The sequence below is a fragment of the Peromyscus californicus genome, unplaced genomic scaffold (genome assembly GCF_007827085.1).
Source record: "Peromyscus californicus insignis strain IS unplaced genomic scaffold, ASM782708v3 Scaffold_22__1_contigs__length_63687245, whole genome shotgun sequence".
Taxonomy (NCBI): domain Eukaryota; kingdom Metazoa; phylum Chordata; class Mammalia; order Rodentia; family Cricetidae; genus Peromyscus; species Peromyscus californicus.
Genome location: NW_026294525.1, coordinates 41877585 through 41895079, shown reverse-complemented (window position 1 = coordinate 41895079; position 17495 = coordinate 41877585). Strand labels below are relative to the sequence as shown.

The 17495-nt window shown below is 44.8% G+C and overlaps 1 protein-coding gene across 1 annotated transcript; it reads left to right on the top strand.

The window, feature by feature from the left end:
- The first annotated feature begins 2205 nt into the window (after window positions 1-2205).
- Window positions 2206-15347, top strand: Gja1 (gap junction protein alpha 1). The gene is made up of 2 exons (XM_052751313.1): window positions 2206-2408; window positions 12450-15347. The coding sequence occupies exon 2, from the start codon at window positions 12463-12465 to the stop codon at window positions 13609-13611; it is 1149 nt and encodes a 382-aa protein (XP_052607273.1). The 5' UTR covers window positions 2206-2408; window positions 12450-12462; the 3' UTR covers window positions 13612-15347.
- The last annotated feature ends 2148 nt before the right edge of the window (window positions 15348-17495 follow it).

Sequence of the window (17495 nt, the reverse complement as noted above, 5' to 3'; positions counted from 1 at the left end):
TTTGTTTGTTTTTTAGAGACAGGGTTTCTCTGTGTAGCCCAGGCTGTTTCTGGAACTTGCTTTGTAAACCAGGCTGGCCTTGAACTCACAGGAATCTGCCTAACTTTGCCTCCAGAGTACTGTGATTAAAGGCGTGTGCCACCACACCCAGCAAGCAAATCTTTCTGTAAATTAAATGAAATTTGTTTTTGTAAAGAGAAAAGAGGAACAGGGAGAGGCCAGTTTGTGGACACTGAGTTTTACTGCGATTGTTCTGTAAGTGTGGTGTATCATGTGTTTCAAAAAGAATTTCTTTCCAGAATCTGGATATTTTAGCATAGGGAGTGATAAATGCTTCAGCAGACAAATATACTGAGTTCAACACCCCAAATTTTACATATGTCTCTAAATAGCACATTACTCAAACATTATGTACAATTCTCACATTTTATCAGTTAAAAATAAACTTAATAAGCCAGTTATGGTGGTGCACACCTTTAATCCTAGTGCTGGGAAGACAGAGGCAGGCAGATCTCTGTGAGTTCTATGACAACCTGGTCTACGTAGTGAGTTCCAAGACAGCCAGGGCTACACAGAGAGACATTTGTTTGCTTTTCTCAAAAAACAAAAAACAAAAAAACAAAAAGTTAACTAAATAAGTAAATAAATAAATAAATTTAATAAGGGCCAGCAAGATTGCTCAGTGGTAAAGGTGCTTGTGGCCAGGTCTAACAACCTGGGCTCAGCCTTGAGACGGAAAGAGTGAACCAACTTTCACAAGTTGAAGGTTTCTAACTTCCACTTGTGTACACACACACACACACACACACACACTAAATAAATGTTTTTTTTTTTTTAACTAATTTCAGGTTGCTGAGCATGAAACCTTGAACATAACATCATTTCCCATTTTGAAGTTAAATGCATGCAAACTTTAATATGAATGGGATAAATCAAAAGTAATCGAGCATGTTGGTGTCTTAAACGGCGAGGTTTCAAATAGTCATTCCAGTGAGAGGATACTTGGGGAAAGTATTTCCCAGGAAACCTTTGCCATCCTTCTTTGGTCTGCTCTCTGTATTCGTGTGAAAAGTTTAGGACGATCAGAGGATGTCTGTAAAAAGGCCAAGAGACTTCGCTGTCCGACACCACTGAAGCCTGTTTATGGCAACTCTCCTACCACAAGCCCTCTTGGAGGACATCTGGGAGCCCTCAAAGAAGCTGCCCACCCTAGGAATGAGGCCATGTGGCTCAGACCTTCAGAAACCCCACCAGGTCTGATGAGAGCCATAAAGCTTTGGAGAGGCGAACAATCACCAGGCTGGGCTTCCGAGGAGGACATGATCCAAAGAGGGGGTGAAGTTTTCTGAGTCACTTTATGCGGACATAATGCATCTGGCAACTCTAATCTGCAGGGGGGTTTTGTTGTTGTTGTTTTGTTTTGTTTTAAAGAGAATTCTGACAGCTCACTGCAGATTTAAATGTTAAATTGTTGACTAGGCCTGAGATATAAATTTTCACTTCCTTGGAGATCTGGTAGAGGTCAGCATCAACATTTCAGTCAAAAATTATATACTTGATGTATTGTAACACGTATCTTCTTGTGCTTAATTGAAAGAACACGTAAAAATACCTAACTCAGTCCAGAAGCTGCAGGGGTAGACACACCACCACTCACATCTGGTTGTGAAATGCCTTTCCCATGCCCACCGCTTCTTTCCTTTGTTAATTGTCCGTGTTTAAGAGGAAGAGAATTAGGTCATAAGAAAGATCACTCACACCCACCTCAAGCTTCACACAGCTTGGGCAACACAGAACAAGTCCACACTGGTTAGCCTTGTCTCCCCCGTTTTAATGTACTGTACTTGTTTTTTTTTTTTGGTTTCTTTAGTTTAGAAAATGTAATATAAAACGTACATGGTCTCGCTTTCCCTGGTCATCTGATGAAGCCAGCGCTAGACTCAACAGTTTTTAAATCTGCGAGGAGTCATAGCCAAGTAGTGGCGGAGGTGTATCTAGGGCTGTTTTCTTTCTTTCTTTTCTTTTTTTTTTTCCCTTTCTCTCCAGCACGTTCAGACTACACTTTATCTTGACCCCGGCTGCTGCTTCTGCCTGCTCAGCCCCACGCTCACCAGCCTCCTCCCCGCCTTTCCTTCCTCCCGCCCCTCTCTCCTAGCCCCGCCTTCGAGTTGAGTCAGTGGCTTGAAACTTTTAAAAGCTCTGTGCTCCAAGTTAGAAAAACGCTTTTACGAGGTATCAGCACTTTTCTTTCATTGGGGGAAGGCGTGAGGAAAGTACCCAACAGCAGCAGACTTTTAAACTTTAAATAGACAGGTCCGAGAGCCTAAAGCCCTCCTTTGCTTTGACTTCGGCCTCCAAGGAGCCTTCACCGCTTTGGCGCGCCGGCTTCGCTTTCATTGAGCGAAAGAGTAAGTTTTTGAAAAAAGAAAAAGAAAAAAGACAAAAAAACCCACTTTACCTATTAGCGTCTTCTTCGGTAAGGAAAACTCTCCTATTGCGGTTTATAAATGCGTTGTCACTTTGCCTTATGATACTGCCAGCCGAGCGATGGACTTCAAAGTGCCTTTCATCGCCACGTGCTGGCTTAGATTTGGGGTGTTTAGAAAGTTTGCCTGACAATGCAACAGGTAAAAGACTCAAACTTTTCCAGCCAGCGTAAGGAACTAAGTTGCTAAATGTGGCTCTTTGTTGCCGAGCCTAACTTTTTACTTTTCCGTTGTCACTAATGGGGTAGGTGTTGCGGGAGGTGGGGGCTGGATGGGGGGGGGAGAAGAGTTGGGTTGCACATTTCCGTCCAGTTTGCTTAGCGTGCCTCCGATAGTGTTGGACACTGCGTGCTTTTTTTTTTTTTTCTCGTATGGAAATACTGCCCGCCGTTCTGCAGCCTTCAAAAAGCAGATCCCTTTTGTGACAGAGCGCTTTGTTGAGAAGCTGCGGCTACTTGACTTCCACGTGGTTCCTTCCTTTAGACTTTTCAGGATTAAGCCAGAAGATATGGAGATCAGGAGGCTGCTGTTCGGGCCAACAGTAGTTACTTTGTGCAAGCCCGCGCGCTGCTTCGGGATGAACCCCTTTCTTAGCACGCACCGCCAGCTTTTAACTCCACCACGCTGGCAACTCCGGGGCAGGAGAAATCTTGAATGGGGTGGTGGTGACTTAGAGGAGCGTTAGGGGAGAAACGGGCGTTTTAGAGTGTGTGTGTGTGTGTGTGCCAGGATGCTTTTCCAAAATCAACTGCTAAAACACGAGCTCCTAGAAGGAATAGGGGAAAGGCACTTTCTGAAGCCGCACTTTAGAGGGAGCTACCCCCTCCCTCCCTCCTCCGCCTGCCTGCGGAGGAGACCTGTAGCGACTTGGGAGCTGCTGGGACAGTTTGGAGTTGGCGCTACCAGGGTGCTAAGCACTAGGCAAAGATGATGTTTACGTGCCGCTTAAAAGGGGTCCGTCTTAAAGCTTTTTTTGTTGGGTTTTATTTATTTTTATCGGTAACACATTCTGTAAAGCACTTTGCCCCGAGTTCATTCTGTCCCGCCTAAATCCAGACGGAAATAACTCAGGGTGAGTCTGTATTGAAGGTTTTTGGTGTTTTGTTTTTTGTTTTTTGTTTTTTTTTTTTGTACCAGATGAGGCTGAGAGTCGAACCGAAGTGAAAGCTTTGGGGAGGCCGGTTGCGCGGGCCGGTCCTGCCATCTTAGCATCCCGAGCTCAGCTCGCGCTCCCCGCAGCCTCCGGGCTTCGCGGTCCAGACCTCTGCCCGCGGAGCGGGGGAGGGGAGACCGGGCTCGCCGCCCGTCGGTCAAAGAGCAAGCGATCGACTTAATTAAAGTTGACAGTCTAACGCCTCCCCCCTCCACACCACCCTTTCTCACCCTATTCTCCCTAAATTCGAGGGGTGCAGCTCCTGGGAAGGGCCTCTGAACACCTAGGGAGCCCCGGGTTCCTGGCCAAGGCACTTGTAACACTCGTGGAAACTCTTGAAATTCCCTAAGATTGAGGCGGGGCGGAAGAAGGAGGGGCAAAGAAGACCCTTCGAGAAACCGTGCGGCAGGCTCCTGACGTGGGCTGAGACAGATCCGTCCGGGATTGGGAAATTCAAACCTTGAGTTCCGAGCAGAGCTCTCGGGTTCGTGCCCTCGGGCCCACCTAACGCTCGCGGGGCACGTCGGGCAGAGCCTCGGACCGGCGCTCCCCAGCCCGCGCGCGGGGGCGAGCTTCCCTTCCCTCCCCGTGCTGGGTTTCGGGTGGGAAGAGCAGAATCGAGCTCTTGAAAAACCCACCGGGCTGTGTTTGGAGGTGGGTTTCATTTCCTTTGTTCCCCAATCAAAAAGTATTAAGTGACTGAAAAGTGGTGAATCTTAACCAGTCCAACGGCCAGCAGTGTGCCATGAGGAAGTTTAATGTTATTATTACTTACTTTTTTTTTTTTTTTTTTTGAGGAGAATTGCTGAAAATAAAAGCCTGTAGAATAGAATATGCTAATGAGGACCTAGATTCTGCCTGGTAGGCCGAGTTGAGTGGAAATGAGCGCAATTACAGACCGTACATTCTGTCCTGGTGAGGTGTTGAATTCTCAATTACTGGACTGTGTCTCCCCAGTGTGTGAGAGCCACCGTCCTTGGCCTGCAGCTCCGGGTGGTCGTGCTTTGATCTCCCACGGTCTTAACGCCTACCATATTTTTCTAGTGCCCCTTTGAAGCTCTTCAACATTGCTGCTGCCCCATCATCTCATCCCTTGCCGTTTGGGATTCCTCCTCTCCTCCCATGACCTTCCATGGGAAGTTTGGTTCGAAAGCCAGCAGCGAGCAAAGGAAGGCTGCATTTCCTTCCAGATAGGGAGCAGCAGCGTTTGGTTACTTAGAAGTTTCCAATTCGAGCAGAGAGAGAAGGGGATGGCCGACACTGCCTTGCTTTAATTATTACCGTATGCAGAGGTGTAGCGCTGTGTGAACTGTAGAAACTTTATATACCCCGAGGGAAGGGAATGATAGGAAAGTCACCCACTGATTAATACCTGCGACTCCACCTTTCCTGTTGTTCTAACTTCCCTTCAAGATTCTGTTTGACTCTTGATGTGTTGAGGCCGATCCAGCTCAGCTCAGTAGAGAAAATGTAATCATCTCGTGTATCATTAACGTCCACATTCAATATAGAATACACCCAAGCTTACAAAAAAAACTCCCAGCTACTTCTAGGCAAGAAGGTGCGAAGGTGTTTTGAGTTTTTTGGGGTAACTGATTGAACTCTCCACTTTTCCATGACTGTTAATTTACCATGTAGAGATGTGTGAGCAAAATACCTTTTGCCAAAATTCAACCCATGGTTAGTTCTTTAGGTAACTTGCCTGAACTTCGTGTCTCAATTTTTCTAGCTGTTTACAATTTTTAGAAACTACGTTGTTTGAACAGTTTTAGTTACTATTTTGTTATAGAAAAAGATACCAAATTATTCTATCATGGTGGTAACTAAAAGCATGGAATACGTGGGTTATCTCATGGAGTACTTACTGAGGGAAATAGATTTTTTTTTTTTTTTTTAAGACAGGGTTTCTCTGTAGCTTTTGGAGCTTTTCCTGGAACTCATTTTGTAGACCAGGCTGGCCTGGAACTCAGAGATTCACCTGCCTCTGCCTCCGGAGTGCTGGGATTAAAGGCGTGAGCCACCACTACCCCACCAAGACTCTTAATCTATTTGGGCATCCTAAACCTGTGTTTACATGCTCAGAGTAACAGCATTGTTTAGTAAGCTATCTTTGGAGGTGGGTGTGGGTGGAGGTAGACGAAATTAACAACAACAAAAAAAAATGATGGCTTTTTCAAATTACTTGGATGGCAGTTGAATATGGCTTTTAGTCTGCAGCTTCTAACTCCCCCCACCCCATCCGTAAAGTTGACTGAGCAACCTTTGGCAGGGGAGCTGGGTGGCAGGTGGTGAGCAAAGGCAGAGATTGTCTCTTGGTTTACCATCTTCCTTTGGGGTGGGGTCCCTTAGACACAGTTTACCTCATTCTGTGTAGTCTGCTCTATTTTGGCTGTTCAGATGAGGATGTGTAGGCAAGACAGAAAAACTGGCTATTCCATATCAAATCCTGTGAGACTGGGGATATTAGGGAATCCCTTACAAAGGAATCGAGGTAATCTGAAACCTGTGTGTCAGCATTTGTGACAATGATTACATGGGTTTCATTGACAAGGGCTAAGCATATACTCTCCCGGTATGAGGCTGCAAAGGTTGAGTTGTCTGATCTGGCGATGTTTTCTGTGGTGTGCTAATTCAGATCACCTCTAGACTCAGGCTGTGTAGAGGTATTGCATTAGCTGGTTAACATCAGCTCTGCTCTCCTATTCAGAACCATCTCCCCACGTTGGTCATTCTTTAAGCAAGCATTTCAGGTAGGCTGCTTCTGTGATTTTTGTCCTTTGTTACCTTGAAATTGTGTGTTACCATCCGTCAGAATTGGGGGAACACAGGGGCATTTCTTGGAGGGTCTTTTCACCACCATTGAGGTCACATCTCCTAAATTTAAGCAGCTCAACTTGGGTGTGGTGGTGCATGCCTTGAATCCCAGGACTTCGGTGCCAGAGGCAGGTGGGCCTCTGAGTTTGGGGGCTGCTAGATGGCCTACAGAGTGAGTTCCAGGACAGCCAAGACTGCACAGAGAAACCTTGTCTCTTTGAAAAAAGAAAAAAAAAATTAAGTGGCTCAAAATGATTGAAGTATATTGTTTCAACTAACAGCAGTCCTTCAGCAAAACTGTCCTTTGAAATTTTAGGCACTACTTCTAGGTGATGGGGTGGGGGGAGGGGGGCATACAATTAACCTTTGCTTTAAGTGTATGGGTGTTCTTGCCTGAATGTACAACATGTGTGTGCCTGAAACCCACAGGTTCAAAGAGGGTGTTAGAGCCTCTGAAGCTGCTGAAGCCATAGATAGGCATGTGGAGAACCAAACCCATGTCCTCTGTCTTCAAGGGCAACAAGCGCTCCTAACTGCTGGATCATTTCTCTGCTGGAGAGCCCCTCTGGCTTTTTCAAAGAAGATCTTGGTTTATTTTGCTTTGTTTTGAGGCAGTCTTGCTTTCATAGACCTGACTCTGACCTTCAATTTATCGAGATCCATCTGTCTCAGCTCCCTAAATGCTGAGATTATGGCAGATGAGAGTCCCCCCAGTTCCCTCCCCGGGGTTCACGTTCTAGAGGATCCTGACAGTATGCAAATGTGTGACGTGGTATAGAGGAAAGCTGTTTAAAAAAATGGGACAGGAAGCAGGATATTCCGGGACCTGGGAAAGGACCCTTGCATAGTTCCTGCTCAGGAAAGTTTGCTAATGAGAGCTGAAATGAAGAGTGGAGTTCGGAGCTGAGATGCAAATATTTTGGCAAGAGGAGCGGCCGGAAAACTTGAAGAGAGGTGAGTCAGGCTAAATGCTAGGAAGCTGAGAGGAAGCAGTCATAGTCTGATTTCATCTTGAAGATAAAGCTTATCTTTCAAATTAGATTCAGGTATGTTATTCATGTGTCAACTTAAAGTTGCCCAAATTACAACCCCAAAAGTCCATCTGTCTCTGGTTGGAAGTAAAGCGAGAAAGTCACAATTGAGCATTTGGTATAAGGGGCAGGTTTCCTTATAAAAGCTAAAGAAAAATAGTAGGAAAGTTTGTATTTTAGGAGTTTTAGGAGCATACAGTTTTTTAGACTCAGCATATGATATTGGACATGGTGATACACATCTTTAATTTTGGTGCTTCGGAGGCAGAGGCAGGTGGATTTCTGAGTTCAAGAACAGCCTGTGCTACACAGAAAAAAAAAAAAAAAAAAAACTGTCTCGAAAAAACACAGCAAAAACCCACAATGGAGCTGGGATAATCTCAGCATTTTGGAAGGCTGAGAAGGGTAACCACCCAGGCTATCCATTCAGACATGAGTTCAAGGCTAAGGTGACGGATGGGAGTCGTGGCAGGCTAGAACACACACAAAGCAATAACCTCCATTAAATTGTCTAGTAAGTGACTTTATCAAGAACTTCTGTAGACATTTCCTTGTGTATTTTTAGAGAATATAATTTTATATAAAATATTAAAGGACCTTCACCTAAATTCACTTCCCCTCATTCTGAGATGGTTGCTAGCCTAGGAGGTGGTGGCGCACACCTTTAATCGCAGCACTTTGGAGACAGAGGCAGTCAGATCTCTGAGTCTGAAGCCAACCTAGTTTACATAGTAAGATCTCTCAAAAAAAGAATGCTACCAACTGGGCATGCTGGCACATGCCTGTAATCTCATCACTTGAGGTAAAAGCAGAAGGGCCAGGAGTTCAAAGTCCCCCTTGGGTACAAAGGAAACCCAGTGCTAGGCTGAGCCTGGCCCTTTCTCAAAAGATGCTATTAAAGCCCACTATAGTGATCAGTAATGTTATTTCTTACTCATCATAGTTGTCTGTCAGAAAATCTATACAATCAGCAGTCAATTATCGCAGTTGAAATATTACTGTGATACCAAGGGCATGCGATTTGACTGCAGCTTCTACAGGATGCTTTGTTAAGACTCTAGGGAAAGGGACAGTCAGCTAGTTTTATTTCAAATGTAAACTCTTTAAGACAACTCATTTAGGTTAAACAGTTCCATTCCTGTGATCTCAGGCAGTAGCAGAGAGTGCCTGACGGAACAGAGGGGCCAAGGGTGACCTCAGTTCGCAGGTGGCGGAGCTTTGCTGTCCCTGAATGTTCTGTACCTCCGACTAAATATTTAGACACTCTGGCCTTCTCTCTCCTTCCCAGATGTTCTGCCACTTGGAAATATTTTTGGGCAGGGAAACGCCCAAACTTCTGAGGAGCCACTGTTTGGTCTTCTGCTTGCCTACAAAATTTTACTTCAGAACCACCTGGGACATTTGTTTTAAATAGTAATCAAAACAAAACAAAACAAAAGATGATTTCTCAGGCCTTGCCTTCTAGAACTTCAGATTGATTCCACTCTTGAGTGCCAGGCACATATGTCAGCAACTGCTGTTGTGAGACCGAGGTTCTAGAGCAGCTATAAAGAGACCAAGTGGGTCTTTGTGAAGGTCACACTAGATGGTTGGGGCTTTGAGCATCTGGCCTTGGTGACTGTGTCCAGCAAAAGAAAGTGATTTAGCCTGGGATACAGAAAGTACTAGAAGAGTGGCTGACCTGGTCTCTGTCAAGAATCTGCTATTAAGGGCTGGAAATCGGGCTAAAATTTGAGTGCGTGCTCATTCGGGCTTGTAAGCACAGCAGAGCTGCAGGCAGGAGGTCCAAGGCCATCCTTCTGTGTATAACCTGAGGATAGCCTGGGCTACACAACCCTGACTCAAAGGGGAAAAGAAAAAAGAACCTATATCTGAGAATTTTTCGCAAACCATTTTAATTGTGTTCTGGGAGGCTAAGGTGGGAAGTGTGCTACAAGTTCAAAGCTAGCCTGGGCTACATAGGAAGTAAGCTAGAGGCTAGTCAAGAGTACATAGCAAGGCCCTATGCTGAAGAACCAAAATAATTCCTTATTTATTTATTTATTTATTTATTTTGGTCTGGATGATCTCTAAGATCCGGAAAAGTGAAAATATTAAAGTCTAGAAAAAAGAACAGCCAGTGGATAGAACTGTTGATTGGTAACAGTGAACAACTAAAAACAGAGAAGTAGCTAAGTTTGGAGTCACACGATGAGCCATCACATTCAGCATTATTTGATGGTATCTATGATAGTGGTAATAACAGGTGTCTACATGTTACAGGAGCTGGAGTGCCCAAATTGGATAATTCATATCTTATTCAGATGAAAGGCTGTAACTCATTAATGCAAATGACTACTGCGTGGGTGCTTCAAGAAAAGGCAGCTTTGCAATTAAATTGCTGGTGCAATAAAGAAAAAGAAAGAAAGAAAAACTATTACCTAGAGAACCGACTAGTGACCTAGTTCACATGCCCTGGCACTGGGAATACTTTTGAGGAATCTCAGAATTATACAAAAGTTAAGTTTTAATAATGAACTCCCACCAGCGTCCCTCACTTGTATTTCACTTTGAAGAACGAGGATGTGCTGACTCAAAGCTTCTGTGGTGCCCAGTCTGCCTCTGAGCATCCTTGCGAGTCTTGATCTATTGCTGTGCGGGATCCTGATGAGATGTGTGCAACCATCTGATAACTTGGTTTTCACCGCCCCACCCCCCAACAACTGGCGATCTGAGCAAAAGCAGATGACCCTGGCAGAATATTATAATTCTTTACCAACAGAAGTGGGGCCAATTTACACATCATCACATAGAACTGTCTGGATACGGCTCCAAAAAATTCTGTTGTTTGTTTGACCCTTGCGGACTACCCTTCAGTTCTACTCTAGCATTTTCTGCTAAATTAGAGGCTTTCTCTTTTATGTTCTCAAACCATTATACTGTCTATCACGATTAAATTATTCCCTTCACTTCAAGCCTTTCCCTGGCTTTTTAACTCTGGACCCTGCCAGCCCTTGCTTCTCTTTGATTACACTGCATACACTGATTTCACAGTCTGAAATGACCTCCCGAAAAGTAGGAGGAAAGAGCCTTCCTTTTGTTTATGGTTGTTTAGAAAATGTTATTTGCCTGGACCTTCCCACCCACATCTTCTAGTTTTGGCAGGAGTCTGGTTGTCATCAGAGGTACCCATGGAGCCAGGAGAGATTCACAACCCCATCCCTCCCTCAGGAGCTGAAGGCAGTTCATCCTTGACTACCTCTGTCCTGCTACTTGTTGCATTGCCCCTGGATGTCACCCTTGTTAAAAACTGTGTTTGTGTCTACATCGTCTGAACCCTCAGAGAAACTTTCCTCTGCCTTCAGAGCCTCTGTGTGATCATTGGAATGTCTTGGTCTAAGGACCACGAGTTTTCTGGGTAGGCAGGAAGCTGTTTCCTTCCAAAAATTTGAAGGGAGGTTTTCTCCTTCTGCCATTTGAGTGAGTCCTGGGGCTCAAGCTCAGGTTGTCAGGCCTGGTGGTTAGAGCCCTCACCCGCTAAGTAAGCCATCTTCCCATTCCTGCTTTGTTTTTTGAGACGGGGCCTAGCTTTGTAGCCCTTGCTGGTCTGGAACCCAGGCTGGCCTCATTGGTAGTGATTCTCCTGTTTCTCCCTGCTGAGTGTAGAAGTTATAGGCATGCGCCGACACTCCTGGGTAGGTTCAAGTGAATGCTCTGATTCAAGGCCCAAAACTCGCCAAGAGAACTGGAAAAGGCAATTTTTATTTTATTTTATTTTTTTTTTGCTTGAGAAAATATTCTTTTTATTTGGTTTTGTTTTTGTTTTTTGTGACAAACAAAAACCCGGGGTTCCTCTGTGTAGCTCTGGCTGTCCTGGAAACCAGTCTGTAGACCAGGTTGGCCTTGAGCTCAGAGATCTGCCTGCCTCTGCCTCCTGAAGTCCTGGGATGAAAGGCACTACCACTGTTGGGCTGAGAAAAATACTCTTGATGTGGTCCTTTTTCTCTATCAAGCTATGAAGTGGTATTGAGACGAAGTGAACTCAGTGGAAATGTGGATGTTAGTCTGGAGATTTTTATTTAGGCAAAGTGGCAGGATAGCCTCAAACTCATAGCAGTCCTCCTGCCTCATGCTAGATAGAAAACAGTCCAAGTATGGGAGCACATGCCCAGAATCCCAGGAGGCAGAGAGAGGCAGGAAGAGCACAACTTCAGAAACAACCTGGGCTAATACAGGAGGCCCGTCAAAGAAAGGAAGAGAAATGTACAAATGTCCTTAACACAGAATGCACATAAGTTACATGCCTGATAAACCATGGAGAAACATTTCAGAGTGAAATTAGGACTAAGACAATATCCTAACATCTTGGGAAACTAGGGTTAGTTGCTACGTAAGGCCCTGGAAGTCCTTTCCCAAGTCCTTGCTTAGATCCCTATACTTTAATTATATACAACAACATTTTGCTTAGGCATGCACACGGACCCTGGCCTCCCAGCCAAGAATTGTCCTTGTTTATCAGACGAATAAAATAAGCAGAGGCAGCCAGGCTGTGGTGGCGCATGCCTTTAATCTCGGCACTTGGGAGGCAGAGGCAAGGGGGTCTCTGTGAGTTGAAGGCCAGCCAGGTCTACAGAGCTAGTTCTAGGACAGGCGGGGCTGTTTACACAGAGAAGGCCTGACTTGAAAAAACAAGCAAACAAAAAGGCAGAGAGCCTTTCAGGTCACATGGCACTGCGGTGGTGACAGCTAGGAATACATCCTCCCACGGGTTGGCACTAGCAAGGTGCCGTTACCTCTCTGACTTAACTTCGTCTTTGGAAAATACAGCCAGGGTTGCACTTGAATTTTGGTTTGGTTTGGGTTGAATCTGCCTTATTTTGATAGTCACCTTAAGAAAAAAAATTGTGTATGTGTGTGTATATATATGCACCCATTTGCGGTCTATAATCACTGAGTTGCTTTCTTTCTTTTTTTTTTTTTCCTTAGGAGGTGCCCAGACATGGGTGACTGGAGCGCCTTGGGGAAGCTTCTGGACAAGGTCCAAGCCTACTCCACGGCAGGGGGGAAGGTGTGGCTGTCTGTGCTCTTCATTTTCAGAATCCTGCTGCTGGGGACCGCGGTGGAGTCAGCGTGGGGTGACGAGCAGTCGGCCTTCCGCTGTAACACTCAACAACCGGGTTGTGAAAATGTCTGCTACGACAAGTCCTTCCCCATCTCTCACGTGCGCTTCTGGGTCCTTCAGATCATATTCGTGTCCGTGCCCACGCTCCTGTACTTGGCTCACGTGTTCTACGTGATGAGAAAGGAGGAGAAACTGAACAAGAAGGAGGAGGAGCTCAAAGTGGCCCAGACGGACGGCGCCAATGTGGATATGCACCTGAAGCAGATCGAAATCAAGAAGTTCAAGTACGGCATCGAAGAGCACGGCAAGGTGAAGATGAGGGGCGGCCTGCTGAGAACCTACATCATCAGCATCCTCTTCAAGTCTGTCTTCGAGGTGGCCTTCCTCCTGATCCAGTGGTACATCTATGGGTTCAGCCTGAGTGCCGTCTACACCTGCAAAAGAGATCCCTGCCCCCACCAGGTGGACTGCTTCCTCTCGCGTCCCACGGAGAAAACCATCTTCATCATCTTCATGCTGGTGGTGTCCTTGGTGTCTCTCGCCCTGAATATCATCGAACTCTTCTATGTCTTCTTCAAGGGCGTCAAGGATCGCGTGAAGGGTAGGAGCGATCCTTACCACGCCACCACCGGCCCACTGAGCCCCTCCAAAGACTGCGGCTCTCCCAAATACGCTTACTTCAACGGCTGCTCCTCACCCACAGCTCCGCTCTCGCCCATGTCTCCTCCTGGGTACAAGCTCGTGACTGGTGACAGAAACAACTCCTCGTGCCGCAATTACAACAAGCAGGCGAGTGAGCAAAATTGGGCTAATTACAGTGCCGAGCAAAATCGGATGGGGCAGGCCGGAAGCACCATCTCCAACTCCCACGCCCAGCCTTTTGATTTCCCCGATGACAACCAGAATGCCAAAAAGATGGCCGCTGGACATGAACTCCAGCCGCTAGCCATTGTGGACCAGCGACCCTCCAGCAGAGCCAGCAGCCGCGCCAGCAGCAGACCTCGGCCCGATGACCTGGAGATCTAGATAGAGGCTTGAGCATCCAAGATGCCACTCGATTGTGGAGGAGAAAAAGGGGTGCTTACAGAAAGTATACCTGGGGTGTTCTTGTTTGTTCCCATGGAGGTGGTACTCAACAACCTCAGTTATGAGGCGTAGAAAAACAAAGACATTACAATACCTAGGTTCCTTGGGGGGTGTTTGGGATAGCTGGGTGGCACAGGTGGGGATAAGGGAGGTACATATTGGTAATTTAATGTAGTTGATTCGAAGAACTTAAATTCTAGTAAGAGTCACATTGGGTGAATATAGATAGGTAAGGGCTTTCTCTCTACCCCCCCAACCGAACCTTAAGAATGGTTCTGTACATGTGAGTGAGTGGGTGTTTTTTTTTATTTTTTTGTTTTATCAAGAAACTGAAATAGCTTTGGCCAGGAACCCATACTTCCTCAGCAGTGCGTTTTCTTTATGAAATGATAGGTTGTCCTATGTCCCTGCTAAAACATTCCAGTGTCAAAAACTTGTGGTTTTGCAGAAAAGCATTCTAGGCCTGACCCTTCAGGTGTGGGTGGACCTTGTGCTACCATTCTTAATTCTCATTCTTAGCATCAGTTCAAAGTTCAGACAAGGCTCAAAGAAAAGATCGCCCATGCAATTACATCCCCATGGGTTCTTTTTCACATCTGTCCCACCTTGTGTGGTGTTACCATAGAACCCATACATCATCCTCAGCTGTCCCTTAACATTCACCAAATGGTTTCTGTCAACATTTCCAATATGGTAGTAATGTCATTTAAGCGGTTTCTTTTCAAGTTAGCATCAGGGAAGCAAGCCATGCTCAATATTTAACAATTCATTTCTACGTGTGTGGGTGTGCATGTGTGTAAGAGTGTGTTTTATTTGTCATTATTGGTACAAGCAGAGGCAGTACAAACTCACAAATGCAGATTTGAATCTAATGCACACGGTGTTCAAATTTGAACCTTCCTCATGGATTTTCGTGGTGTGGGCCAATATGGTGTTTACATTATAGAATTCCTGCTGTGCAAGAAAAGCACACTTTTTCCCTAAATTTTTTTTTCTCCATGTGTCCTATTATGGATACTGGTTTTGTTAATTATGTTTTTTTCCCCTCTTTTTAGAATGTAGCAGTAATGCCATTACTGAAATGAATGATTTCCTTTCTCTGAAATATAATCATTGATGCTTGAACGATAGAATTTTAGTACTGTAAACAGGCTTTAGTCATTAATGTGAGAGACTTAGAAAAAGAAATGCTTAGAGTGGACTATTAAATGTGCCTAAAGGAATTTTGTAGTAACTGGTAATTCAATTTTTGTCCTACTTAACTACACATTAATTCAGAACTTGTCTTCTGAGTTTAACAGCCTTCTAGAGTGACGAGCAACTTCGATGTTTGCACTAAGATTTTATTTGAAATACAAGAGGGGCTGAAGGAGGTTTCAGTAGTGCACATGTAACTAATTTATTTGAACTATATGCTAAAGACATCTACCAGTTTCTTCAAATGCCTTTTTTAAAAACTCGTTACATATGATTGGTGAAATGTTGAGTGTCATTTTTCTTATTGCACGTCGGCTACATAAATGGTTTTGTACAATGAAAAACTAATGTGTTTGACATTCCATGTTAAACTACTGTCGTGTTCAGCTTCATTGCATGTAATGTAGACCTAGTCCACCCAATCATGTGCTCGGGAGAGTGTTCTTTATTCAATAAAGTTTTAATTTAGTATAAAGATAGCCTGGATGTCTTGTATGATTTTAAAAAAATAAAATAAAACCTTACTGCATTGATTCAAGATTACCAAAAATAGGTCTAATGACTATCATGTACCTCATGTTTTTTTTTTAAGTGGATTTTGATATTTTGCTTGCCTGTTATTTCTGTGTTCCATATGTGTGCCTGGTTGCTTGCAGTGGACAGAAGGTGTCAGATCCTCTGGAACTTGAGCTCCAGATAGTTGTGAGTTGACATGTGACATGTGGGTGTTGGGAATCAAACCCAGCTCTGTGAAGAACAGCTAACCACTGAGCCATCCCTCCAGCCTTAAAGTCCATACTTTTAAGAATATTTAAGAACAATATTCAGAACTAGAGAGATGGCATTTTTTTAAAAAAAAAAATAGGACGATCATAAGCTATATTCTGTGCATCATCATTGACTTTGGAACTTTGGGGTGATATTTTACCTGAGAAGATAAAAAGTCTATAAATGGCGGGGCGGTGGTGGCGCACACCTTTAATCCCAGCACTTGGGAGGCAGAGGCAGGCGGATCTTTGTGAGTTCAAGGCCAGCCTGGTCTACAGAGCGAGATCCAGGAAAGGCACAAAGCTACACAGAGAAACCCTGTCTCGAAAAACCAAAAAAAAAAAAAAGTCTATAAATGTTCATTTTGGGATACAATTCCATTCCCCACTGGACCCCACACACTGCAAGCCTCTTCGGTCTCTCGCCACAGCTTCCTAGATGTGTGGGACTACAGGCCTAATCTAGTGATTACAGCTTTTGAGAGGACTATCTAGACCAAAACCCAGACCTAGAAATGGCAAGAATAAACCCTGCGAAGGGAAGGTGATTCTGGTTAGTTGATGTTTCAGCCATAAAATGCAATATAAAGACTGGTAGCTGACTGACTACAGTGATCTCAAATACATGGGAGTCTGAAGCAGGGGTATGGCCCCCAAATCAAGCCTCACTTGGGTGTAAAAAGTTAAGAGTATGTGTTTATGTGCTTAGCCACACTTTTGTAGTCTCCTCAGTCAGAAGGCTGAGGCAGGGCTGGCAAGATGGCTCACCCAGGTCAAGGTACTTGCTGAGTAAGCTTCACAGCCTCAGTTTGGTCCTAAGAGTCTGCAGTAAGGATGAGATTGACTTCTGTAGTTGTCATGTAAGGATGGAGATTTAACTGCAGAGCAGAGGCCCTCAACCTCTGGGTCACAACCATTGGGAAATAGATTTCCGATGGGCATAGGAACCGAGGCACCACTCAGTGGCAAAATTGCAGTTATGAAGCTAGCAGCAAAAATAATTTCATCAGGCAGCAGTGGCACACACCTTTGATCCCAGCACTTGGGAGGCAGAGGCAGGTGGATCTCTGTGAGTTCGAGGCCAGCCTGGGCTACAGAGTGAGTTCCAGGATAGACATCAAAACTACACGGAGAAACCCTGTCTCAGAAAAGTAAAAAAAAAAAATAATTTCATGGTTGAGGGTCACCACAGCATGAGGGAATTCATTAAAGGGTCACAACATCAGGAAAGTTGAGAAGCTCTGTTGTGGAGTGTTTGCCTAGGTTTCAGGGGCTTGGGAAGAGGGGTCATAAAAACACTTTAAAAACACTTTAAAATGTCATAAAGGGCCAGGCAGTGGTGGTGCACGCCTTTAATCCCAGCACTCGGGAGGCAGAGCCAGACGGATATCTGTGAGTTCTAGGCCAGCCTGGGCTACAGAGTGAGTTCCAGGAAAGACTCCAAAGCTACACAGAGAAACCCTGTCTCGAAAACCCCCCCCCCCAAAAAAAAAAAATCATAATGGTACCCAATGTGCTACATACTAGTTTTAAAAATATAATAGTTTAAAGGCATTCCCAGCCACATAAGATTGAAAGTAGCTTGAGGTATACTAATATGAGACCCTATTTTCAGAAGAAAACCTAAAATGGAAAAAAAAAAAAGTCAGGTGATCCAATGTAAACATTTCACTCATTGCTTCGAGGCTTTAGCTGCAGACTGAGCCCCAGTTCATCCTGACTGCAGACTGAGTCCCCTCAAAATAAAAACCCTCAGTTGCATTTCCAGCCCAAGAAAACAACCCTTACACTATGTGTGCAGAATTTGAACATGCAGAAGTACACGAAACAGGGTCAAACTTACTGTCATCTCTTCACGCT

What these genes read in the sequence shown, in the direction of transcription:
- Gja1 (XM_052751313.1), top strand. Translation starts at nt 12,463, where the DNA reads ATGGGTGACTGGAGCGCCTTGGGGAAGCTTCTGGACAAGGTCCAAGCC.